General features: G+C 43.1%; 1 protein-coding gene and 1 long non-coding RNA gene across 2 annotated transcripts in view; one reads left to right on the top strand and one right to left on the bottom strand.

Moving 5' to 3' along the window:
- The window catches only part of Fhod3 (formin homology 2 domain containing 3), a 389,221-nt gene that overhangs the window by 308,843 nt on the left and 53,840 nt on the right, over nucleotides 1–26,538 (top strand). Inside the window, exons 17-19 of the mRNA XM_048806588.1 lie at nucleotides 1,951–2,165; nucleotides 19,805–20,083; nucleotides 25,960–26,521. Coding sequence (XP_048662545.1) covers nucleotides 1,951–2,165; nucleotides 19,805–20,083; nucleotides 25,960–26,521 — 1,056 coding nt within the window. The remainder of the gene's footprint in view (nucleotides 1–1,950; nucleotides 2,166–19,804; nucleotides 20,084–25,959; nucleotides 26,522–26,538) is intronic.
- LOC107139535 lies at nucleotides 7,047–15,687 on the bottom strand. Its single transcript, XR_001503168.2, has 3 exons — nucleotides 15,466–15,687; nucleotides 8,554–8,700; nucleotides 7,047–7,469 (listed from the first exon to the last, which is right to left on the bottom strand). It is a non-coding gene; the product is annotated as an uncharacterized LOC107139535 (long non-coding RNA).

The following is a 26,538-nucleotide window of genomic DNA, read 5'->3' as shown; positions in this document are numbered from 1 at the left end:
GACTCATTGTTTCAGAGGTTTCAGTTCATGATTGGTTGGCTCCATTGTTCCAGGCCTGAGGTGAGGCAGAGCATCATGGTGGAGGGGTGTGTTGGAGGAAAGCTGCTCATCCCCAAGTAACCATGAAGCAGAAACAGGAAGAATGGGAGGGGCTGGAGAGAAGATAAATCCACCCAGGACACAACCCCACTAACCTCCTTCCTCCAACTAGGTCTCACCTCCTAGTAGTCCATTCCATCATCCACTGTTGAGGTCAGAGCCCTCACTTTCCAGAAGTCCCACCTCTGAACACAAGAATCTGGGGAGATTCCAGATCTAAACCATGACACATTTAGAAGAGGTGATGTTTTTGGCAAAGAAGTTCAGAGTGTGATTCTTTCTGGGTATAGCCTCATCCCTTGTGAGGCATCTGCTCTGGCACCAAGCCTCAGATGTTTGTACCAGGAAAGCAGGCTCACTGCCCATGAAAATGAAATGGGGCGCCTTTGCTCCTTGGCACCCTGGGCCGCAGGTGGGCCTGTGCAGGTGGAGGCTGCTGTGCAGGTTTCTCCCTGTGCACTTTGCCTGCTCTCCATCAGCCGACAAATGCAAGGCACTGAGGGAGAGAACAAAGGATGATAATCTTCCTTGTTCTGAAAAATCATATTAGCTGCTTGTTGAAAACAGACGTACACATGTGAAAAGATGACTATGCCAGGCCGTAAATGTAAAATGCCATCCGAGTTGAATGGGCTACATATCCGACATGAGTTCAGAGGCAGGACCGAGATCGCTTCCAGCTGTGGTGGTCAAGGCAGGCTTCACAGAGCGGGAAGCGCATGCAAGAATGGGTGAAGGACAGTCTGCCTTTGTGCTGGCCGGGAGAATGGGTACTGGTGACAGGGAGCCACGCCCACTGAAGGATGGGATGGAGAAGTGCATGCTTTCTAAATGCATCCTTCGTAAAGATTCTAAATATGTGCTTTGCCTTTCTCATCCTGGTGAATTAGGAGCATCATGTCCAATGCCTGGGTGGGTCCCTGGTGGGTTGGGAGGGGCTGAAGCAGTGCATCCGGATGGGTGTGGAGTGAGGGTCCCAAGTAAGCTATTTCACAGTTCAGCGGTAGGTAAGATCCTCAGAGACCTGCTGCAGCTGAATTCTGCACAAATAATGGTGGGTAAAATTAGCAGACATCTGGACGAGGCACATATTTCAGAGTTATTTTGGTCTGATCTATAAAGCACACTATGAGGAATATGATTGGTAGCTGGTCTTAATAAACAGTGGGTTTTGCCTGCCTGAAATGCAAAACAGATGTATCTTTGTTCTTTTAAACTGACTTTGATGAATAAACTATATGTGACGTCAGGTCCAAGCTATTGGATGTCTGAGTCCTACTCAGAAATATTTTAGAATATAAAAAAAGTTTCCATGGTTGATGCTGAAAGAACAAAGTAAATTCCAGTTGCATTGCTGTTAGCATTGAAGCAGGTTCAGAAATTCCGAGAGGCCTTCATCCAAGCAGACCCTTTTGTTATTTTGGGACCATTGTTTCTCTCCATCACATCGAGTCCAGGCGTGTCCTCCTATTTCGCAGCTGTGCGCTCTGAGGGTCTGGTTCTCAGCTGTCACTGTTAAAGCTTCTAAATGATTGTTATTACTATTTTGCTTATTGGTGCAAATGGTTCCTAAAAGAGCAAAACGGAATGCTGCCGCAGTGATGCAGGATCTGGGACTCTGCGATGTGGCCACTTCCCGCAATTTGTTTGCTTATGAATGATGCAGGGTTTTTAATCATTAGCATCTTGGCTCCGCTGGGTGTTTCTGGCAGACTGACCCTCCAGTCAGCTTTGCGCTGTGCTCTGTGCACCAGGAAACCAGCTCACCCTGCAGGTGTTTCATCCATAAACAAGCATCGGCCACAGGCTCCTCTTTCTTTTTACGGAAACCCTTTGGAATTTAACTTTCAGATACAAGTACTTGGAACAGTTGGCAGCTGAGGCACACGAGAAGGAGCTGAGAAGCCGGAGTGCAAGCCACGGCAGAACTGACCTCTCCTTGGACCTGACCTCACCGTCAGCCCCTGCTTTGCCTGCCCCTCTGAGCCAGAACTCTTCATCCTTAAACTTGAAAGAGGCTCTCCACGTGTTACCCTCCTCCCTAGGAACACCTCTGCATCCCCAAGGTGAGTTCAGGGAGAGTAGAGGGAAAACAGATGGGTTAACATCAGACAGGTTCTTCTGTGCAGCCTTAAGGATTCCAACATGCGAATTAATGTGAAGACAGTCATGACAGGTAAGTTTGGAGAATGGCTGCAACCTGCACTGTCAGTAGACATCTTCAGAGCCACTAATAGTAGAGCAAAATCATTTCTAAAAGTGGCCATTGAAAAGGGAGAGTATAAAAAATAAGACACACCTAATCCCAGACATCAGGGTCTTAATACTTTATAATTTGGATATATGGGTCTGCTCAATAAAGCGAGCAATTTTGAATTTTCTTACCCTGGGAGCTGTTAGGTTTAAATTAAACTGATGAATAACAAAATTAATGAAAGCAAAGAAAATGTAGACCTAATTAAGATAGAAGTTAAATACTAAAGAAAAAAGTTAAAATTACTGGCACATGTTGTGTATACCGGCTGTGTGCAGACTGGCAGGCTCTCCTGGAGAAATTCTGTCTTAGTTTTATTTGGAGAAAAGCAATAATGTTGTTCACTGCAGCCTTGAGCATCAGCTGTCTCCCAGATTGCTCTATGCACTATGGGTTTGTTTTCTTTCACATTAACCTGCAGCATGGTTCTCAGGCATAGGTGCTTGCACAATGCATGCTGGTTAACACTGCCGTGAGCACTGTTTGGTCTTATTTAGTGTTATGGCTTACAGCCCAATGTAGACTTAGCCAAACAAACACAGCAGAGACACTAAACTTTTAACTCTAGGAGGGTTGACTAAATATGGCATAAAGTTTAACTTAAGCAAGACAGTACTCCATGACCTCAGCAGAACTGGATGTAATGGAACGACATTGTCTATCCAATTTTTTTTGCTGGCTCTCGAACCTCAGAGCTCATTCTGCAGGAGCAGGCTGGCTCCACCACAGCTTTCAATCATGTCTAGTTACTCCTGGTCCTTAAGCCATAGAAGATTGTCCCAGGCAGATGGGTCAGTCATGGATGAGTAATGTCAGTCTGAAAATATTGAGACTCTGAGGATCAGGAAAACAGACTGATCCGTGACAGCCAGTGCTTTCCAAATGCTGCCTTCTATCATTGCTGTGTCTACGTTGTGGTACTTCCAGAGGCAATATAAAAAAAAAAAACTCCCTGCAAAGTTGTAGCTCAGCACTTAACCTTGGGACTTTGCACTCAGAGTTGCACCTTCAGTCTTTTTCTGAATGATTATGTAATCCGGGAGATACAGAACAGCCCCAAGCTGAGGGGGACCTGTTGGTATCTATTCCTGGTGTTTTTCCTTAAAATTTTAAGCTTAATATTTGTGGCAGAAAATGGCCCCTCAGGTATTTTGTTCAATCAGAGCTGAATTTGAGGTCATCCTATCTTTTAAAACAGAATATGTTAAACTAACTTCAAGAGCAACACAGATAAGTGTTTTGCACATATACATAGCATGCATTTGGGAAACACTAGTTATGTCAGTATATTTTCAGGAAGATAAATGGCAAATGTCATTTTCCTCTTTGGTGAAAGGGTAGAAATGGAGAAAATGATTAAGTAAAATCACACAGCTGATAACCTGTATCTGAATATGGAATACAGGGCTTGAATTCATACATAATTACAAATTAGTAAGACAGCATCATATGGTGATGTTGGTTTTTTTCCCTGGGGTAAAAAAAAAAATTCTTTTAGTATCTAGAAGAGCTATCCATCATGTTTAATAGTTCAAATCAGAACCAGCAAAGAAATCTAGTTTCCTTGTCCTAATGTGTAACTGATGAATAAAATTGGAAAGGATAAGTATATAAAAATTCCATAAGAGAATGATCTCAAAAAGAAGACTTGAGGCTTCCTTCTGATTTGAAGAGTTTTGCCTTTATGACAGAACTCGTGTTGGGGTGCCAGAAAGCTTTTTCTCAGTCTATTTTGTTATTCTTTGAAACATCCTGGTAGCATCTCATTGTTGGGCTATTTTGACTGGATCCTCTTTTTTTTTTTTTCTTCCTTCCTCTCATATTGGGGATTAAACCAGGGGTGCTGTACCACTGAGCTACATTCCCAACCTTTTTTAGCTTTTATTCTGAGACAGGGCCTCGCTAGGTTGCTGAGGCTACCCTCAAACCTGCAATCCTCCTGTCTCAGCCTCCTGAGTAACTGAGATCACAAGCATGTACCACCATATCTAGTCCAAGTCTCATTTTCAAATTTTTTAAAAGAACTTTTTGCTTATTCCTAACATTTATTACATCCCAACATCTGGAGGAAGAATAAAAAGTATAATCACACATGCAGATGTTTGTCTTGCATCAAACACCTGGCATTATGTGGTCCAGTTTTGCCAGGGATTTACTCCCTTTTTTGCTCTTGACCCTTATGGAATCATAGGATAAAAATACACTTCACATTTTTTGTAGCAATCTGTCCCTTCCTCCCAAATGCTATAATTTAATATCATGTTGTGCATTTGGATAATTAGGGAAATGTTATCCTTATTTTCCTGAGGCTCAAATGGGTTGGAAGATTTGCTTCAGATTTCCTGGCACAATGCTGGGAGGAGAACCAAGTGTTCTGACCCCATCACAACCATTTATCATGGTTCCACAGAATTCATGGTGGTGTACAAATCTATACTGCCCCATCCTTAAGCCTACCTTCTCCCTGCACACTTCCCATTTCTTACCACAGATAAAAATAGTTGCCTGAGATGTGCTTTCTTGCATCACATCTACAGAAATTGTGGCCTATATTTCAGAATTGTATCTATAAGAAAAGGAAAAACTAATATTTATGATTGACTTACATAAACTTCCAGATGATTGTTCATTTTATGGAGTCTTTTACTACAGATCTTTATACAGATTCTGAAGAGCTTTTAAAAGCAGAAAATACAGCATTTAAAAAAAAATCTTCTCTAAAATGTTTTTAGAAAGAGAAGGGCTAATGGTTAAATACCAATAGCATTATGTGCCATCTAGTGAGATCTGTCAGCCAAAATTCTTCCCAGCTAAATCTGCTGTAACTCTTGTATAAATGATGCCACTAACCCCCACCATCAAGTCAAAATGTGTTTGAATTACTTTTCCATCTGGTCCTCTTGTGGCTCACAGCAGATGTGTGTCCCAACACTGCCTAGACTTAGTGGTGATGGTCTCAGTATTTTTCCTCTGTGTAAAACTACTAGGCCCAAGTGAGGAAAAGAGATCTGCATGTGTTCTCATTTGTACTGTTCAGAAATCGGTGCAGACCATTATCTGAAAGTTCAGGTATAAATGGTAGGGTATCTCTTTGCATCCATTGCTGTGAAATCCTTACCTTAATTTTTACAAAGCCCTGGAGATTTGCATCAGAATATCTAATAAAGTTATGTCCTATTATTAGGAAACTCATAGATGATTCTGAAAGCAAAAAAGTCGTTGTCACTGATTGGAGAAAATACTGTGTTCCTATTGGGATAAAATTCTTTAGTACGATTCTTCAGAAAGTTGTACTGAGGATTAAAAAATAATAATGCATGTGTCCATAAATAGCCAATATAGCCAAGTAACCTATCATCCCCATAGGTATCAGACCTAAGTAACTTCTTTCCTGGAAACTAGGTAGAGAAAAACCATTCACCTAAAAACCAGATTTTTTTTTTTTTTTGAGAGAGAACTCTTTTAATATTCACTTTCTAGTTTTCGGCGGACACAACATCTTTGTATGTGGTGCTGAGGATCGAACCCGGGCCGCACGCATGCCAGGCGAGCGCGCTACTGCTTGAGCCACATCCCCAGCCCCTGAAAACCAGATTTTGACAGAGGTCCCTGTAGTGTGTCCTTGGACTGAATTGCCTTCCCCAGAGAGCTAGAACTATGTCTCCACCTTGCTCTGTCCCTCACACGAGTCTCTCCTGCGGTCAGGTGGAGATAAATGAATTTTCCCAGTGGAAGAAGGCTGCTAGCAAGATTTGATAAGTGACTTTTGTCCACTAGCTGCTTCATGGAAGCATGCATACTGGCTAGGTTATTTTTGTTGGTAGCTTGACAGCCCCATGTTGTACACAGCAAATGACACTTTGGAGATGTACTTGAAAATTTTTGCCACACTATGTTAATTTTGTGTCAGGAAACATAATATTCAACAGTCGTTTCTTTTTCTACTTATTTTTATATTAGATATTTCCACGTCTCCCTGGTATGACTCTGGGGATGTATGTCCTATCCAGTCAAGCTTTTACCAAAATTACTGACAACAGCATTCTGATATTTTTCTCTCAAGCATTTAAAGTAGCAGCAAATATGACAATTCCTCCAGCCTCCTGATCCTCAAACCTGTAAACAAAGCTTAGACATACAATTATGAGATGTCTGCTAAAATGGATAGTCACTTTTCAGGGAAGCAGCCATTCCTCATCCTAGCTGGGGTTATTGTTAGCATCAACTGAACATCTTTGTCACCTTCATTCTGTTTAATATGTTTGACTCTTGTTCAGATGTAGGCATTCTCGTAAGTTACCTAATCTACACGGCATAAGTCATGAAACATCTGGAATCCTATTTCCACCTGGCAATGGAATATCATTAGTCATTAGCTTCATGCTTGCTGGTTCACTAGCATAAAGCTTTTGGACACCTCTAGTCTAGTGCTTCATGAACTGGCAGGAAACCTGATTCTTTGTGGGTCTGTGACTCAGGTCTGCCCTGTTTCCCCTGGACCTCACCTGCTGCTTCTTGATACCATTCGTTCAGTTAGAATCTCTCGGGAGCTGTATCCAAGGCCAAGGGTCTACCTGCTACACCTGCTGTGGGGCCTTACTAAGCGGCTTTGCCAGTCATTGGATTTTTTTTCTCTTGCTATTTCTCATTCTCTAAAAATGTAAAAAGACAACAAATTTTTCATTTTTTTTTCCACTACGGAGATTGACAGTTTCCTGAAGTGTTTTCTTGCATGGTATTTCGACACATTACATAGTCTTTTGTATTTTTGAAGTAGACAAAGAATAAACCTTAAGACAAAGCACAGGATGGCATTGGAAAACTTTGTAAAGGACATTAATTGTTAAACATGGTAATTTCATAGGCATCATTGGGTGTCAAGAATTATGAACATTCTGAGACTTAATCTATTTATAACTTACATGAAACTTATGCCTACTTATAAGGTATTAAGTAGGACTGCCACTGTATCATGGAAAATGGCAGAAGATGCAAGATATCAAGGTCATAGACAAAGGACTTTGTTACTTGTGCAAACAGTCATTTTTCCTAGCTTCATTTTCCATATTTGAAGTGGGTAAGTTCCAATGATACCAGTCTACACAGTGTGAAGAACCTGAGGAGAGAGAGACTCTGATCATTTTTTTTTAAGTTTTAGTTGTAGATGAACACAATACCTTTATTATTTTTTTAAATAAGATACTGAGGATCAAACCCAGTATCTCACACACGCTAGGCAGGCTCTCCATCACTGAGCCACAACCTCAGCCCCTCAGATAATTTATAATGGGCAATAAGCATGTCTCCCCTTCATTCCTGGGTAAGCAATTATAGTGGGTAATAAAGGAAATAGTGCTTTGTTCAAGAAGGGAACACCAGTCTTGAGAAAGATATTCCAGATCAAAAAAAAAAAGTTATTGGTGCCTTTGTTTGCAAGACTACAGAAATATGGGATATCCGTAGACAATTGTTTCCACCCCCAAACTATGATGATTTTTAAGTAAAGTTTACTATTAAGTTTGTCTTAAGTCTGTTTAACATAAACAATTTTTGAACAGCAATTATTTGTCCTCATTTAACAAAAAGGAGTGTCAGGGGCTGTCACCTACATCTGGAGGTGTTCACAAAGAACCTGGCTTATTGACTGGGTGAGGCATCAGTGCCTTTCAGTCAAGGTCCGAGCCTTGGGTCAGTGCTTCCAGGTACCCTCAGGAGGTACCAAATATGATGCAATGAGAATTCTTCAGTGTTTGGGACTTTGGGTTTCCAGTCAATAACTGAAACCTAAGAAGTAGCAAAGAGTAACAACTCTCAGGCTCCTTCTAGCATCCTTATCTGAGCTCAGGAACTTAATCTTTTTTAAAGTATTTTTTTGTATTTGTACACAATAACGTTATTTTTATGTGGTGCTGAGGATCGAACCCAGGGCCTTGCACATGCGAGGCGAGTGCTCTACTGCTGAGCCATAGCCCCAGCCTCACTTAATCATCATTTTGTCATCTCTGCCACTCCTCCTCTCCCTCCAGTACCCCCTTGCCCTTCCCCTATCCACCCTGTAAAGCATTTGTTCAAAATGACACAGTACCTTCAGTGTAGCCAGATAGGTGCACATTGATTTTTTTTTTTTTTTCCAGCCCCTAAAATTATGCTTTTTCAAGAAAACCCCTGGGTTCAGAGACCCTGCAGTGCATTTTATCTACCTCTGAATGTGGCATGCCTTTTCAGTCTTTTGAAGATGGAATTTCTCTGAGAAAGCTGCCTCTGGCAGATGCTTTGGGAAGTTCCAGTAGCTTTTGTTGACTTTTTGGATCCAATCTTTCTAGATCCTTCTGCAACCTCTAGACAATCTGCAGAATGAATGTGTTATTTGACTTTCATATCATCTACATTTCCCTTGCTTTCTCTTAATGTTTCCCATTGTTTTGTTGTAATCTTACTACTTTTCTGCCCGCCCCTGAAGTGGTTGGTGGGTTTTCCTGACTTTGTCTCTAGTTTCCTCGTTTCATCCACACCCTCTCACCACGCCCTCATTTTCCCAGATTGTCATTTTTAGTTACTTTTTAGATGCTGAAACCTGCCATGTCTCTTTCTCAGTCTTGGCTTGCTTGGGCTTAGGGGAGTGTCTTTCACCTTTTCGGATCTCTCCATCTAAATGCCCCTCCTACACCTCAGGCTTGCCAGGTGCCATTCTGAGGAACATTCAGATGGGAGGTGTTTCCCATCTTCATGCATAAACTGCTGCCTGTTCTCAAACCAGCTTATACCTTCTAGTTCTCATCTGGAAAAGGCCATCTCTGTTGGACCAGTCATTTAAGCTGGAAGATTATAATTTTTGGCCTCTCCTTCAAAGCTCACCCCAGATCGGGTCAATCACAAAGTGTTCTGCTTTCTCTCAAATTGGCCCTCTTCCCTCCTTCCCATCACTGATGGACATGACCTTAACTATCACCCATATGAACCATATCAATTGCTTCTAATAGTTTTCACTGCTTCCAGGTTCTTGCAGTAATCCAGACCCCCTTCCCCCAAATCACATCTATTCTTAGATTCTAACATCCTCTGGTGGTTCTCCATAGTCTACAATGTAAGTTCATATCTTACATGGTGTTTAATTACCCTTTGGTTTTTTGGTTTTTGGTGGGGTTTTTTTGTTTGTTTTTTTGGTCGGTCCCTACCAGCTTTTATCAGTATAACAAACTACTACTAGTACCTGAAAAGAGCCATGTTCTCTTAGGTGTACATCTGAGCAGAGTCTGCTCCCTTGATGCCCATTGGACCCTTACTCATCTAGTTGAAGCATTTTTCTCTTCTCAAAAGCCTCCTTTGATTCCTCTTGTGTTTCCCTTTTATCTTGCACTCATTTAGGATACAGGACTTATCACACAGTGAGATAAGTGGCCCTCCCACTTATCTGCATGCTTCTCAGGAGAGGGCTCACACCTGCACTTATGTCTGCCACCTCCTGGACTAGAATTAGAATAGGCATTCAGTAAATGCGTTATGAGTTGGCGAATGAACAGGGAGAAGTAGACACTTCCATCTGCCAAGAATGTTGTGTACCTTTTACCCAGAAAGAAATTTATTACGTGGGCCATGGATAGAGGACATAGATTTGACTGTATAGTCTATATTATGAGGGCAGAATATATAATGTTGACCTAATTGAGAGGGAACTTTTAGAAAGATCTGACATCATATACCTGGGCCACTTATATCTGAAAAAATATGGGAGAAAATTCTGATGATGATTCTTAAAATTGTGATAGTTAAATAGTTGTCTTTTAAAATGCTGTCTTATAAATATAAATCAGTATGGTCACTATGGAAATCAGTATAGAGGTTCCTTAAAGCTAAAAATAGAATATGTATGACCCAGCTATACCACTCCTTGGGATTTACCCAAAAGAACTGAAGTGTTCGTATATATTAGAGATACATGCATACCCATGCTTATTGCAACAAAATTCACAATACCCAAGTCATAGAATAAGTCTAGATGTCTGTCAACAGGTGAATGAATAAAGAAAATGTATATAGTTTTATTCAGCATAAAGAAGTATGAAATTGTCATTTGCAGGTAAATGGATGGAGCTGGATACCATAATTTTGAGTGAAATAAGTCAAACTCAGAAAAGTATGTTTTCTCTCATGTGAGAACCTATGGGGGAGGGGAAAGACTGTATGAAGTTAGAAGGGAGTATAATAGGAGGAAAAGAAGGTGGAAAGGCATTGGGAAGTGAAATTGATCAAATTATGGTATTATGTATGTCCAGATATGCCACAATGAAACCTAGCATTCTTTATAATGAATATTAACAATAAAAATTAAAGTGCTCCCCAAATTCATTCAGCTGCTATAACAAAATAATATAAACTGTGTGTCTTATAAACAGTATTTCTCAGTTCTTGAGGCCGGGAAATCCAAGACCAAGGCACTATCATTTGTAGTGCCTAATATAAGGGCCCTCTTTGTGGTCTATAAATGGTGCCTTCTCACCATGTTCTACCATGATGGACGCTATCTGAGGGCTCTGTCTCTTTAGTAAAGGTACTCGCCTTTTTCACATTGGCTCTGCCCCAATAACCTAAAGGCCCTGCTTTCTGATACTACTACCTTGGGAGAAGATCAATAACATAATGCGGTGGGGGGACAGGGGTGGTGGTGCAGGGAGAGGTAAGCAGCTAGTCCATTGCTTCTCTTATTTTAAAGTGAATTTTATTTCAATTCCACATCTCCTTTTCTTTGTGAATTAAGTGCAGATACACTGGGTTGTTAAGAGGAAAGCCATATCAGTTGGTCAGGAAGGGCTTTTTTGAATGAGAATTCAGAAGTGATTTCTAGCCATGCCCCTATCTCAGGCTGGCTGGTTCTGCTTGGTCATGGTCTACAGGCAGGGGCTTGGGATGTAGTTCAGTGACACAGCACTTACCTAGCATGAGCAGGGCTCTGGGTTCAATTTCCAATACACACACTCACACTCACACACCCACACCCAGCAGGAAGAGCTATTAAGCTATTAGTTTGAACCTTATAATATCTGTTCACTGTGGTTTAATAGGGAAGTTTAGCTAGAAAATACTCTGAAGATAAATCTTTCTGAGTTTGTGATCTAGCCCTGTGCCTGGCATATGATGGGTCTCAAATATTTATTGAATTAATGAATTTTGCCTTAAATAGGTGCATCAGTGAACCTATTTAAGAGTAACCACATCCTGCTAAGCTTGAATAACTGAATTAATAAAAAAACTCAAGCTCAGGCAGGCATGGGTAGTGTACGCTGTAATCACAGAAGCTCAGGTGCTGAGACGGAAGGATCTTGATTTCAAAGCCAGCCTCAGCAATGGTGAGGCCCTAAGCAACTCAGACCTTGTCTCTAAATAAAATACAAGATAGGGCTGGGGATGTGGCTCAGTGGCCGAGTGCCTCTAGGTTCAATGCCTTGTACCCGCCCCCAACCCCCCAAAAGCTCTAACCATTTATGTACAAGGTGCTTTTATTTCAGGACTGACCATTTTAATGTTAGAGTGCACTTTTAATGAACCGATGTTTCTGTCCGAGACTTGAGGAGAGTTAGAGGGATATTAGAAAGCACTGCCAGTTTGGAATCAGTGTCTTCATTCTTGAGGACAGGTTCCTCTTTGTCCTTGTGAGAAAATGGGTGTCTGTTTAACCCAGGTGCTCTACCAGTCTTACTGGGCATACAAGAACAAAGGTAAGACTGGAATGGATCCTGTTTGATACATTCAAACCAATATAAGACCTGTCTGTCTGACTTAAGAGAACCAAACAAGCTCAGAGGATGTCTTCATGACCTAGGGTTGGTATTTTGGTTTGATTGCAAGATAATGAAATATGTAGCAACAGATAATCCAATAATCCTTAAACTGCTTTTTCAGTTTCTATTCATACTGAGAAATAGAATATTCACTGTGTATATTAAGAGCATAATAATTGGACCTGGAACTGGCCGCTGCTTTTTTATTGTATATGGGAAGCTATGCTAGAATTACATCATATACATGTTTGATCAAGCGAATTCAATCAGAAACATAATCTGAGGGGCAAGAGGGGGTAATGGAATTTATAAGTTAAATAGCCCTTATAATCCTTTCCAGTATCCAACTCAAGTCCAAGTCCCTGAGCAACATGACATGAGGGATGTAGATCCGTTTTTTTGACAGGAGCCATTCTTGATTGCCATGTGTCTCTTGTAGCATAAATTATGTGCTGCATCAAATGTGATTTTACAATTTAAGTATTTGACCTTGGGGTAACATGGCCTGTGAGGGCAAACACAGATCTTCTTAGAGTGCCAATAAAGCTGAATGAAAACTTTGATCGGAGGGGGCTATGGGACCTATAAACTAACACCTTTAAAGGAAGCTTAAAAATTGGCTTACACATGAACCTGTTTAGATAAGTCTAGCTTTTTTCTCAAATTTTTGAGCTAGACTAAGTTTTGAGAACAAATGAACCATTAAATCAGTATTTTGCAGGTGATCATATGGTTCTTTTATAAAGTTTGAGTAGCCAAGCTAGTACGCATCCAGTAAAGCTATTCCTGTGAGTAGAAATTCTCAAACAGGGTGATTTTGCTCTCTAGGATATCTTTGGTCATCATGATAGAGGGCAAGAAATAGGTGGTAGATGCTAAAAGCCTCTCGTAAGTAGAAGCCAGGGATGCTATCATTCCCGCAACAAGGAATTATTCGTCCCAAGTGCCATGGGACTGAGGCTGAGAAAGCCCACTTTAGATGAGTCTTAGTGAACAGCTTAGCAAGACCTGGATCCGTACCAAAGACAAAGTCTAAAGAATTTTCAGAGTTGTGAGTTTTTTCTCTTGGGACCTTTTTTCAGATTTATATGATTAAACCATGAGTTTAAAGTCGATGGTGTTAGCTATTAGCTCTGAACCGGGGAGGTCTCTGGAATCTACATAGTTTGGGCAACTATTATAGAACTGGCAGGCCCAGCCTTTGGTTTCATAAGACCTGCCAGAAAGCCCAAGTCCTGGCAGAGTCATCTAGACACTACCACAGACTGAAACTGATTGAAGCCACCCAAAGATTTATTAAGTTTCGCTCTTTCAACCAGCAATTCATCTTTTCAAAGAAAAGTTGCATGACAGATTCCAAACGGATACTCTGGACTCAGCTGTTGGGGACATTGAGAGCAGAGTTGGAATGTTCGTGCCCACTGTACTTTTTTTTTTTTTTTTAAATAGGCAGGGCTTTTCAACCTGGGCTCCAGTCCTAGGTGTGTATCATGGGCTCTGCTTGTAAGTGAGGCTCTGCTGAAAACAGGTGGCATATACTTAGAGGTGGCTGAAGGCATTCTATGTAGAACTGGCAGAGGTTCTGGGAGGTCAAGGGGCTGTCAAAAGGTGGTCAGGCACCCAGAGAAAGCAGCTGGAAACATTTTCCCACCTTTAGATATGAAGGAATTTGGTGCATGACTGGGATTTTGTAAGTAATAGCCAGAGGACAGAGACCATGGGAGGAATTAATGGTTTGAAAACCTCTGCCACACTTGTTACCCCTGTGAAGGGACCACGGATTTATGACTCTAGCCTCTCTTTGCTCCAACTTTTTTTTGCTGGTCCTTCCCAAGGGTCGTCTGTCTGAAAGTGAAAGGAGCAAAAGTGGGCAGTGTTCCCATAGAGGAGAGCTCCTAGGGCACAGAGCAGGACAGAGAGCAGTCTGCGGGAGCAATCTGAGGGTATCCAACCAGCTGTGTGGTCCTGGGCAAGTTGCTTAATCTCTCTGAATGTGCTTTCGCATTTCTCCCGAAGAGACATTAACTTTTACTTCATGGTGTGAGAGTGGGAACTGAATAGGATGATGTAGTATGGTTCCTAGCAGAGTCCCCCAGTGAAGAAGGCACTCGATATATATTAACTTTGATGTTTCCCTCACTTAAAACCAGGGTCTGACCTGCAGTGAGGTTTGGGAACTAGATGAGGAGGTAGTGTTGGGCATTTGCAGGGACCCAGAGTGATGGTAGGTAGGAACGAATTCTGCCCCAGGGGACATCTTCAGGTCCTTCGTCACTTCTCCCCAGTTCTGTGATCTGCATGAGGGTGCACCACCCGATTCTCCACCCTACTGGGCAGGCTTTTTTATCCCCGGGAAAAACACCAAGATGCTCTGTCTTGCCCTGGCTTCTCATGTCAGTGGAATCCCATCCTCTCCAGCCACTTTTACTCCAGTAATGTCCATTTCCTGGGATAAAGAATTTCTTGCAGTGGCTGTGCTAACTCTAGGTCCTTCCCCCACAGGATTGTGACAGCACAATTCTCTGTAGATCCCTTTGTGACACAGTGAACCTCTTCTTCATATTTCTTATAAATGATCCATCCCCATATTCTTGTAATTAGCTTTTTTTTTTTCCTCCTCCTTATATTCCTCTCACCCCAACCTTAAAATCTAGTTTAAAGCCCTCTGAATCAGATCAGCGCAGTTCTGGCCAAGTGCATTCTTCTGCTCTTTGCTAAGTGCATTCTGGCGATGCTGAGCTCCGTCAGGCTGCTCTCAGGCTGCGGTCCAGGGAGACAGATCCCAGTTTTGGACTCTGTGAACGCTGCCAGGCCATCCTTGCCATGTCCTCTTTTCACTTCCAAACTCTCACCCCCTGCCAGGAGAAGGGCTGCCTGGGCACCAGCCCAAGTCCTTGCCGTCCTCCTTCCTGGCACAGCTCCAAAGATGCAGGCAGATCTCTGTGTCCTTCCATCTGAGGTTACGGACCCCTGTGTAAAGCCCTGGCAGCTCTTGCCCTGAAGCGTTTGCTGAATCAGTCATTCCTGAGCCTGCCTCGAAGATAGTGCCGTGGGGTCCTTACTAGGGAGGAGACACCCTGCCCCTTCTGTCTAGCCCCCTTGGCAAGATGCTCTGTTCTGCTTTTCAGCCTCAGCTTTCTGGGGGTCATCACAGAGCCCTCCCCCCCTAGAGGGGTCACGGGGACTTCAGCAGACAGTTCAAGTGAAATGCCCTATAGTCATTCCTCAGAGGAAACCAGCAGCCCTGGCCAGCCCACTGCTTCCCTCAAATGTGAACATGACACAGCTCTTCCCCCCAGTTCATAAACCAGTGTTCCTTACCCGTGCCTGACTTACCTGCAGGGTGCTGGGTCCTCCTTTGTTGTCTTCTCTCAAGCTGGCTTCTCACACCCTCTTCATCACAGGGTGTGCTCCCTCAACTGTTTGTGCAGCCTTGACCAGAGCTCCCACATAGCTCATAGGAACACCTGAACTATTCCCAGGAGGAAGCATGCCCGTGACACAGGCATAGGTTGGGAGGCCTCTGGACAAATGAAATGTGACCTCTCTCTACCTAAATCAGCTGTCACTGCCCTTAGGGTAAAGTCCTAGGTCCTTCTCTCGGGCACATTAGGCCCATTGACCCAACCCCCAATTGCTGTCCACCTTCCCTTGCTCTCTGAGCTCCCACCGTACAGGACATCTTTTACTTCCTCTGAATGCTGTGTGCTCCAGGGCTGTGTGTGGCTCTTCCCTCTGCCCAGAATGCTTTCCCCCTTTAACTCCCTCTCATATTTGGAGACTCTGCTTAAATGTCCTTTCAGCACAGAGATATAGCTCCCCTCCAGACCTTGCAAAAGACCCTTACCATATTTTCAGGGAGCCATGCTTTTAATCTTAGAACATATATAACATTGATAAGTGTTTTTTATTGTCTGATGGGAGCTGAGAGGCTAGAATTTTCCCATGCTCATTGGAAGCAGGACATTTAGGATCTGTGTGTGTGCGCGCACGCGCACGTACACACTAGGGATTGAACCCAGAGGTGCTTAACCACTGAGCCACATGCCTACCCCCTTTTACTTTTCTGAGATAGGGTATCACTAAGTTGCTGAGGCTGGCTTTGAGCTTGAGATCTTTTTACCTCAGCCTCCCAAGCCACTGAGATTACAGGCAATGTGCCATTGTACGTGGCAGGATCTTTTCTCTCTGCCCTTCTACAATCTCTGTACTGACAGAGCTGGGTCTATCTGGATCAATGTGTGTCTCCACAAACACCATTGCTGGGTCAGAGAAAGGCTCGATAACTATTGTGATTAGTAGCAGTTAGGAATGTAAACCCTGTGCTTTGAAAGATTTTACTTCCCTATAGACCACAGATTTACATAGTTCCTCCTGCTTCCTGAGGACTCTATTCGTAGATGACAACTTTCTCTGTATCTGTCCATGGAGCAGCAGGCCTGGCTTAGGGACAGTGACTCAAAAGGAATGGTTGTGCATATGTGAATGGGGGTGTTGAGGAGGTCTTGATGAAAAAACAGGAATGAGGAGGAAGAACATTCTGAAATTGGCATAGGGTCTTAGAGGTCATCCTGGTGCTTCCTACTGACCAGAACTGACAAGAAATTTGTGAGCCAGTACTGGCTTTGCGAACATCTGAGGACCTTCCAACATGAGAAGATGAGGTAATGGCTCCTGGGGACATTTTGCCCTTGTTGTACCTGTGTTTGATTAAAACAGCTAGGAAAGGGCTATAGCACGGAACCTGGCTGCTCCCTCCAGGCCTCCTTGTCACTGTATCTAGTATACACTGTGACCACTGCAGATAGGTTCCTGTGTCCCTAGCCCCATAGTGAACTTCTTTGAAGGCAGAGGTGTGTGGGGTTGAGGACATGGGTGCTACCGTAGTGCACGGCTTGTCTGTTTGCTCTTGATTATCATCTTTTCTCTTAAATCTTTGCTTATTTTAGTTGACTTGTGTGTGATCATTTAATTTGTTCATCATCAGGACAGTCTCACATGCCACAGATTTGCAGTCAGACTTTTTGGACACAGTCATGTGTTCTGGGCAAGAGGCAGCTTCAGAAATGATTAACTCCCTTGTTATTAAAAAAAAAAAGTCACTTGGGTGATTGGAATCACTGATTTGAAGATCTGAGTCCATGCAGTTAGGCTTGGAATGAAATGGGTCTGTTTCTTCCCATGAGGGTGTGGCTTTGCCACTGCTTATATGTCCATTACCACACCAGTCCATTCAGCCCCTAGCCATTCAGGGGCCACGTTGCTGCATGAGTCTCATGTGTCAAGTGGAATAAGGCGGTGGGTTTACGTGTGCTGAAGTCAAACAGCCATCAATCATGGATCTTCTCTACTCCTGCCCAACCTCCTGGGGATGGTGAGTAGACCTGGCTGTCCCTGCCGGTGACAGAGCCACCAAGAGGCCCCCAACCCGTGTTCCCCAGATGCTTGCCATTGAAAACTCAAATGCATGCCACATGCTAGGCTGCTGGAAGTGTGTTATTGTTTTGATGTGGCTATTCTGAAGCTAAGTGTGCACAAACACACATGCTTTCTGTCAACCAAATGATGACGCTGCCATTGCTGAAGCTCTGCCTTTGCCATGCTTGTAAAACTAATAGGGTTTTGTATCTCTTGGCTAAATACTATATTATCAAATAAAAAGAAATTTCCATAAAAGTCTTTCCACACCAAAGGGGATTTTTTTGAAAGTCATATTCACTCTTTTCCATTCTGTCGTCCCCTTCTTGCAAAACTGTACAATGTGCCCATTCTCCAGCACACGGGCTCATGGTGTTCTGCCCTTTGGCTTCTTCCTGGTACTGCCAGCCTGGGCATTTTGTCTAGGAACTGCTCTAACACCGCCTATTCCTAAAACCTTCCCTCTAGGGACAGCCCCCAGGTGGCAGAGGGCCTTTGTTGCCCCTGCTTCCTCCCACCAGGCTCTTAGAGGGAAGGAGATTCCTGGTCTGGGCTGGAGTCCTCAGCTGAACATGCACAAGGCATAATTAAACCCCAAACAGGCAGATGGGGAGGGCTCATTCCTCCACCCCCATATCCTACCTGAAGGGCATTGAGGAGATTCCCGTGGAGGAGGTTTGCTTCTCTGTGTTTGGAAATCGCCCAGGAACACAGCAGACAACTGGCATTTCATACTGCTTCCCTCCGTGCCCAACTTAGCTCCCTTGTTCTCAGAGGAAGAGGTCAGGGGTACTGTCCCAGGTAAGTCCTGGCAGAATGAGTTCTTACTGAGCAGCTGGGGACCCCTGCCCAATAAGGCCTTGATTTTCCTTCCCCACTGAAGGGTTGAGAATGCTCTGCATGCCCCATCACCAGTTGTCACTTGAGCCTGCAGAATTTCTCCATAGAGAGCTGCCTGATCTGCCTATTCCTCTAGGGTCCAGGCAGATGTAGTTCCTGCTATCTGCATATCCTGCCTGGATTTCTTTATCTCATATAGTAGTGTGTGCCTAGGACCTGAGCACTGCCCTTGGATGCGCTGCCAGGATTCCAGCAATGTGGCCTTGCCCAGCCCCAGGGTCCTATCCTCAGGAAGGACCCATCCTCCTCTGGGTTGTGCATGTGGCAACTGGCTCAGAGGTTTTTGTACTATCAGTCATTTTGCTGCCCATTCACAGTTCACAGCTGATGGCTTTGCTCAGCAAAAACATGCATAAGCCTGACTGCCATTTCCCTGCTCCCTAGTGCACAAGTGAGAATGTAAGCATTTCATCTTGGTGTGAGCATTCAATCACCAGTCTTGATGGGTTTATAAATAGTCTTTAATGCCCATGAGTGATTCTTTTAAATGTTTTTCAAAATCGTGGACTAACTTTACATGATGAACAAACATCATCCAAGCAATGGGTGATATGCCTCGTTGGTTTAGCCAATGTTTCAGAAAACATCGGGATGCTGCTGCTTGTCAGATCGATTCCCTGTGGATTTTGTCACTTTTCAGCAGAAGTTAAAAGAGCATGTGTTTTCTATTGCTGTGTAGCAAAATACTGCACACACAGTGATTGAAAACGGCATTCGATTATTGTCTCCCAGTTTCCCGGGGTCAGAAGTCCAGCTTGGCTCAACTAAATTCTTGGCCTTGTCTGTCATGAGGTGAAAATTAAGCTGGTGGCCAGCTTGGCTCTGATTAGGAAGCACTGGGAAGGGTCCACCTTCAGGCCCATTCAGGAGGTAGGCAGAACCCACCCAGTTCCTTGCACTTGTTGAACTGGGGTCCCTGTTCCTTGTTTTTATTCTCAGCTTCTAGAGGCCACCTTCATTCCTGTCGCATGGCCCTCCATCTTGAAAGCCAGCAGTATGTGAAAGAAGATCCTCCTGCTTTTCACCTCTCTGGCTTTCTTTTCTGTTGCTAATTGGAAAATTCTTGATTTTAAAAGGTTCACCTGATGGACTTGGGCCTAATCTCCATATTTTAAAGTCAACCGATTTGGGACTTTTATCTCACAATCCAGGATCCTTGCATGCGGTACCCCCTCCCCCCTTAGTATCTGACTGGATCACCGGGGAACAGGAATCTTGGGAGCCATCTTGAGACTTGTGTTCATCACAGAGCAGCACAGAGGAATCGACCTCACATCCGTTCTCCCATCTTAGGTGACCCTCCCCTCTGCCAAGAAATCCCTGTTGTCAATGTACTCTCCACTCTTATCTTCACCAGTGAGTGCTGGGGATCCTGAGCCTGAATTGGAGGCAGAGGCAAGGCAAGTTGCCAATGAAGCCAGCCAGGACATAGCCTCTTCCCAAGGGGAAGTGGAGAGTGAAGGGGAGCGGGCACTGGAGCAAGAGCCAGAAGAGCGAGCCTCCCTCAGTGAAAAAGAGAGGCAGAACGAGGAGGTGAATGAGAGGGACAACTGCTCGGCCTCCAGCATCTCGTCCTCCAGCAGCACCTTGGAAAGGGAAGAGAAGGAGGACAAGCTCTCCAGGGACAGGGCAACTGGTAAATGAAACCCCTTTCTGCAGGGAACCCCAGATAGAGGACCTGGTTTGCTACAGAGCCTGTCCATAGGCTGGCCTCCAAGGTGAACTGCTGGGACAGCTCACGTCTCGAGCTATATCACCCAGCATCTGGACAGGAGGAGTATGGTCACACTAACAGCATGCTTCTCCCCCAAATCCTCTGCCCTGCTGTTGCATTTCTCACTTCCACAGGGAACAAAAAGGGCCCAGGCAATGAGTGCTTTTCCTGAAGAATGAGCCTTGGAGGAGAAACACATTTCACTATTTGCTTAGTTGTTGATATTAGTATGGGTGCCTTTTTTTTTTTGGTTTCTGATTTCAGTTTAGAGACATGTCATATTGTTATCTACTCCCTACTTTCAGAGGGAAATAGATTTATTAAATGAGTGTTTCTGAAACTTTGTGGTTCACAGTGTATTGAGGTCAATTTGATATGCTAAACTGGAATATACCAAATTTAGGTAGTTTTCTCCATTGTACTCAGGACTCCTGTTTTTCATAGATGTACATGCATTTTCTTTATGAAATTTTAAATATTACCCCTGTTATTAATTCAGTTCACCTGAGTATGGGGACTTTGTAGTTAAGGATCAAACGGAATGCTAGATTATAGATTTGGCCCCTAAGGACCTCACCTGAGATTAAGGAGACACCCCAGAAGGTTATAGATGTTGTTAATTTCATAGAAATTAACAAGGCATTTCAGGTTATAGATGTTGTAACCATTCACGACATCTGTGACACCACCAGGTTGATTTCCTGATGTGTGTGCTGTCAGGGTGTGCTGCCTTCCTCACCAACCCCTCAATAGTGAAGCCTAATCGTACAGGCTTCTCTCTGTAAAGCTACATACAAGGGACACATCCTCAAGTCCCAAAGCTGTAGAGGGACTAATCAGCTACTGCTTGTACTTGTTAGTTCCCAGACTGAAAATATATTTGGCTCTGAAGCACAGAAGAATGAAAGAAAAAGGAATGAGTGAATAAAATTAGTCTTCTAAAATACCTGTCAATCAGTAGTATAGTCTAAAATAGTTCCTTTTAAAATATTTTCCAGTTAGGATGTGCCACTTGGTTTTTTTTTTCTAATCATGATATTATAATTAAAAACTGAGAATTTATTAATTTATGTCCTAGAAATTGCCCTCAAAAACCTTGTGTGTTTAGTTGAAGATGTGCCAAAAAGCATTACACAAATTGATATTTACTTAATTTCCTTCAAAGTCAGATTGTAGTTAGTATCACAAATTCTACTTGTACTATTGATGTTCATTGAAATTTTGATCATAGCTCATAGCGCACAGGGTGTATGGTGAGTCGTCTTGATCACTTTGGCCTTAAATCACATTTTATGTATTATGAGTAGCTTTAAGTATTACTCATCATATCTGGGTTTAGCATGCCCCCAAAACATCAACAAGTTGGATTAGTAAAAATAAGATGGGGAACAAAACTTTCTTGGATCAGGTTGTGCAGTATTTTTACCAAACAAGGTAAACTTTCCAGAAATGGAGACTGCTACCAGTGAAGAACCATTGACTTTCTACTAAAAGTGGATGGTGTCCAAGTTGTGTAGACTCAGGAACCAGGATTTCACAGTGATTTCTCTCCAGTGCTGTGAAGAGATTTGATCATGTTTATTTGCACTAGCTTATTGGTTTTTAAAAACCCCCACTGCTCCTAGGCACCTATAGCCACAGAGTCAGGGCAGTTCTGTCATAGTAGCTTTTGCTTTCAAAATGTTCTCAGTTAAATTATAAACTTTAGAGGTAATTGAAATTATTACCAATATCATTTCTAATCATTGTGTCTATTATTGACAAATGAGTGGTCAGCCTGAAAGAGACTCATCTTATTCCAGTCAGGTGGTGCTATTTTTCTTTCACATGTTCTGCTCTGTGGCCCAAGTATGAGAAGCTTTGACATAGCATTCATTGCCCTTAGTTAAAATCACTTGTGTAATTGTTGTTTACACTTAAATGTCAGCTTTGTGAGGATGAAATGTCTATCAGGTTCACTGTGAGCCCTCAAGTCCTCACTCTGTGCCTAGAGCACAGTAGTGTCTCACAAAGTCATCAGTGGGTAAATGAATGAAGAGGCGTCTGGTCCCCTTGTTCTTGATGTCAGTGGAGCCCAGCAGAGAGCTGAGCCTTCATCCTCACCTGGCATATACAGCGGGTAATACTGCATTTGGAGGGAATTCTAGTCTGCAGTGATCTCCCCAACCCAGAGTCAAAGAGGACTGATAGGGAATGTAGCCTCCACCTCTACCTAGAGACGATGATGCAATATAAATCAGTGGTCTGCTTTCCCTGGGAAGATGGCTCTGGGACCAAGAAGGTGGGGGGAACTGAAATTTTGTCAAACTCATCTGTGCTGAGACAGTGTGAGTCAGCACCCTTGCCAGGGTGATGACAGCATCACACACCAGGGAGCTAAACACCTATTTCCACCAAGATCTGAATGCTATACCAGGAAAGGGTGACTGCCTGCTAAGAGAGAAGATTCAACAGGATGCAAATAAGACACAAATTTGCTAGGATATGATTGAAAACTATCCACCCTATCAAGAACCAGAGCAAGTACAACTTGAAAAAAAGAGCCAACAGATGCCAACAGATGAGTTTCACATTGGAATTATGTGACAAGAATGTTGAAGCAGCCATCATAATAAATCTTCAATAACTCAGGATGTACATGAAGAAAATGAAGTCGAATATGTATGAAAAAGAACCAGGGGTAAATTACAGAACTAAAAGGGTTAATAACCAAAATAACTAAGTGCGGTGGATTTAATTAATAGATTAGAGACAACAAAGGAAATAGTCAACTCAAAAACAAGGTCAGTAGAAATAAACCAATCTTAACAGAAGAAATAGCAAAAAATTGATAGACACTACAGTTCCTCAGAGACAAGTGGAACTAATAATAATAGGTCTGACATCCTTGTCACTGGAGTCTGGAGAAGGAGCACAGGGCTAAAAACATGTTTGAAGAAATACTGTCCAAAAATGTCCCAAGTCTGTCAAAAGGCATAAACATCCAGGTTTATGAAGCTGAGACAACTCGAATTTGGTCCAAAGACATCCACACCAAGACAAATAATAAACTTATGAAAACTAAAGAGCTAAAACAAAGTTTTAAAGGAGGCTAGAAAGAAATATGTGACCAATAGGGGAACACTGATTTCTGGGAGAGCTCATCTACACACACAGAAGCCAGTGGGAAGGGCACAGCATTTTATTAGTGCCAGAAACAACTGTCAACCATAAGTTCTGTATTCAGCAAAAGTATACTTTAAAGAATAAAGGGAACATAAGGCTTTCTCAGATGAATACAAACTAGGAGAATCCATCACTGGCAGACTTTCCCTTCAAGAATGGTGGAAGGATCTTCTCTAAACAGAAATGAAATGATAATGGAAGGCTTGTAATTTCAGGAAGGGAAGAACAGAATGCGTGGAAACAGGGTAAAGAAAATAGACTTTCTCCTCAGAGGTTTCTGAAATAATATTTGAAAGTTGAAGCAAAAGTTTTAATATCATTTGATATAGTATTTATATATAGAAGAAATTTCAGATAATTTTGAAAGCATAGATGGTAAAAGGAACTACACAGAAAAGTTTTCTTCATTGCATTTAAAGTGGTTAAACATCAACACTTGTAGATCACGGCAGGTTAGTGTGTATGTTATACCCACAACAACCACTGAGAAAAATGCTTTAATGTACATAAAAACACTAAAAATAATTTATAAAAAATTCAAATAATGCACAATAACCAAGAAAGGAGAAATGGGGGGGACCAAAATGGCAGACTTAAGCCCTAACATTTCAGTTACTTTAAATTAAGAGATTGACAGTGGATTTTTTGAAAAGCTTAATTATATGCTGTTATATGCTGTCTGTATGGAACTGTTTTCAAATATGACCCGAAGATTGAATGTTAAAAGTTGGGAAAAGGGATATCAAGCAAACATTGATCAAAGAAAAGTAGAAGTAATTATGTTAATATCAGATAAAGTAGACTTCAGAGCAAAGGAAATTACTAAAGACAAAGAGACACCATAAAATGATTAAAGTAGATAAATGATAGAATCAAAGTATGTTTTATGTGTATATGAAAATGTCACGCAGAAATCTATTATTTTGTATAATAATCTAATTTTTAAAAGACATAAAAAGAAAACTAGCCAGGTACAAAAACTATCTAGAAATACGCTTTTCCCTGTTGCCAGAAAATGAAAGGCCAACATTTCCCATCAAATGGAGAAAGAACCAGCCTGTCTGTTGAGCCTCGGCCACTCACCTACTGTCGCATTGAATAGTAGGACAACTTTACAGGGACAACTTGTGCAGGCTGGGCCCAGGGTCTTGGCAGTAGAGTGTGATGAGGAAAGTGGCTGGATTCTGGCTGTAACATGAGGATTTAGTCGGCACAGGAGGCTCCTTGGTATGTAGAAGATGAAAAAATAGGAGTTGAGGGCGATCTCAGTGTCTTTAGAATTGGCAGCAAGGTGCATGAAGCCACCCCAGCTGAGAGCGCAAACCACTGCAGAAGATGCTATGGTGAGGGCAGAGAACCTGGGAATGTGAAAGCCCTGAGACTAGATGAACTGATGACTATAAGAGTGGGGTAGATGAAAAGAGGAGAGCAATGGACATTCAAAGGAAAAACAAGGAGAAGTCGGGGAAGGAGCAGCGGAAAGAAGGAAAGTGAATGTTGCATCCTGGCAGGGGATGGAGAAGAAGGGGGAGATCAGCTTTGTCTAGTGAAGGTCACGGTCACTTGGAAAGGAGCAGCTTTGAAGACCATTGGGAACAAAAGCTCTATTTGAGTTCTAGAGAAAATAAAAGAAAAATTGGAGACGGTGAGCAAAACAACTCTTATACTCTTGTAAATGGTGTGACCTTAAAGGAGAAAAGTTGGGTGACTGGTGAGGACAGAAATGGAGTCAAGAAAGTCTACTTGGTTTTATTTATGGGAGAAATTAAATTACTCAGGCTGGGGTTTGTAGCTCAATGATACAGCACTTGCCTAGCATGTGTGAAGCCCTGGGTTCAATTCCCAGCACCACATATAAGTAGTAAAGGCCCATAAACAACTAAGAATTTTTAAAGAGAAATTATTCATATTCTTCCAGTAGGAGAAGCCTGGGAGATGCAGGACAGAATCACTGGCATGGGCTCCTGATGTAACAGTTGAACCCTGCTAAAGGACAATTTGTGGATAGTCACAGGAGGGAGGCTTCTGGTTTTAGGTGCAGGTGGGAGGGTAGAGATGGAATGGAGGCTCTGGAAGATCTTCTGACTTAATCTGTTAAGTTGGTAAATTAGGCGAGGTAATTAGCTGAAGATGAGATGGGAAGGGAGGAGAAGGGAGGGGTGTGGAAAGTTCTGGTGGTGGTAAGCCATCATGAACTTCACTTGAAGCCGATGGCATGGTTTGTATGGATACAGAGTTGGAGTCTGAGGAGAGACAAAGGTAACCTTACAGCCCCTTTCCAGTGCCTGCTCTGGGCCAGGGAACTGCTTCCTTCCCTTTTTTATATAGTTAGAAAAGAGGCCCCTTGCCTGTGACCTGGTGGGTCCTGACCAGCTGCCACAGGAGGGCAGAGAAGGTGAGGAAAATTTCTCCCGTGAACCCAGGTGGGAGCCAGGAGCACTATGATACAGGGAAGGGGTCCTGGTCATGGAGCAAGCCGTCAGTCTCAGGCCTTTCTGCTTTAATTGCTTTATTTCAGTCTTTTTCTGAAGTCACTGCATGTGTCCTGTCCCTGTGTCCCCTCATTGGTTTTCTCATGGACGTAAGGCCCCCTTGCCACCTTCTCATTTTTATTTTCTTCTGTGTGCCTTCAGGTGTGTGGTCCACAGGCATTCAGGATGGAGGTGTAAATGGACAGTGTGGCGATATCCTCACCAACAAACGGTTCATGCTGGACATGCTGTATGCCCATAACAGAAAGTCCACGGATGACGAGGAGAAGGACGAGAGAGAGACCAGGAGCAAGGAGCCGGAGGCGGAGGCGGTAGCCAGCCTCGCCTCCAGAATATCCACCCTGCAGGCCAACTCTCAGGCCCAGGACGAGAGCGTCAGGAGGGTGGATGTCGAATGTTTGGACAACCGGGGAAGCGTAAAAGCATTTGCTGAGAAATTCAACAGCGGGGACCTGGGAAGAGGCCCTATCTCTGAGGATGGGTCCAATGACAAGGTCCCCGAGACAGCACCTGCGCAGCTGAAAACAGAGTCCGATTACATCTGGGACCAGCTCATGGCCAATCCTCGGGAGCTCAAAATCCAAGACATGGATTTCACCGATCTGGGAGAGGAGGACGACATTGATGTCCTGGACGTGGACCTGGGTCACAGGGAAGCCCCAGGACCACCACCTCCACCCCCGCCCACCTTTCTGGGTCTGCCCTGTCTCTTATACACAT

Source organism: Marmota marmota, unplaced genomic scaffold, assembly GCF_001458135.2.
Source record: "Marmota marmota marmota unplaced genomic scaffold, marMar, whole genome shotgun sequence".
Classification (NCBI taxonomy): domain Eukaryota; kingdom Metazoa; phylum Chordata; class Mammalia; order Rodentia; family Sciuridae; genus Marmota; species Marmota marmota.
This window is presented reverse-complemented; position numbering and strand designations above follow the sequence as displayed.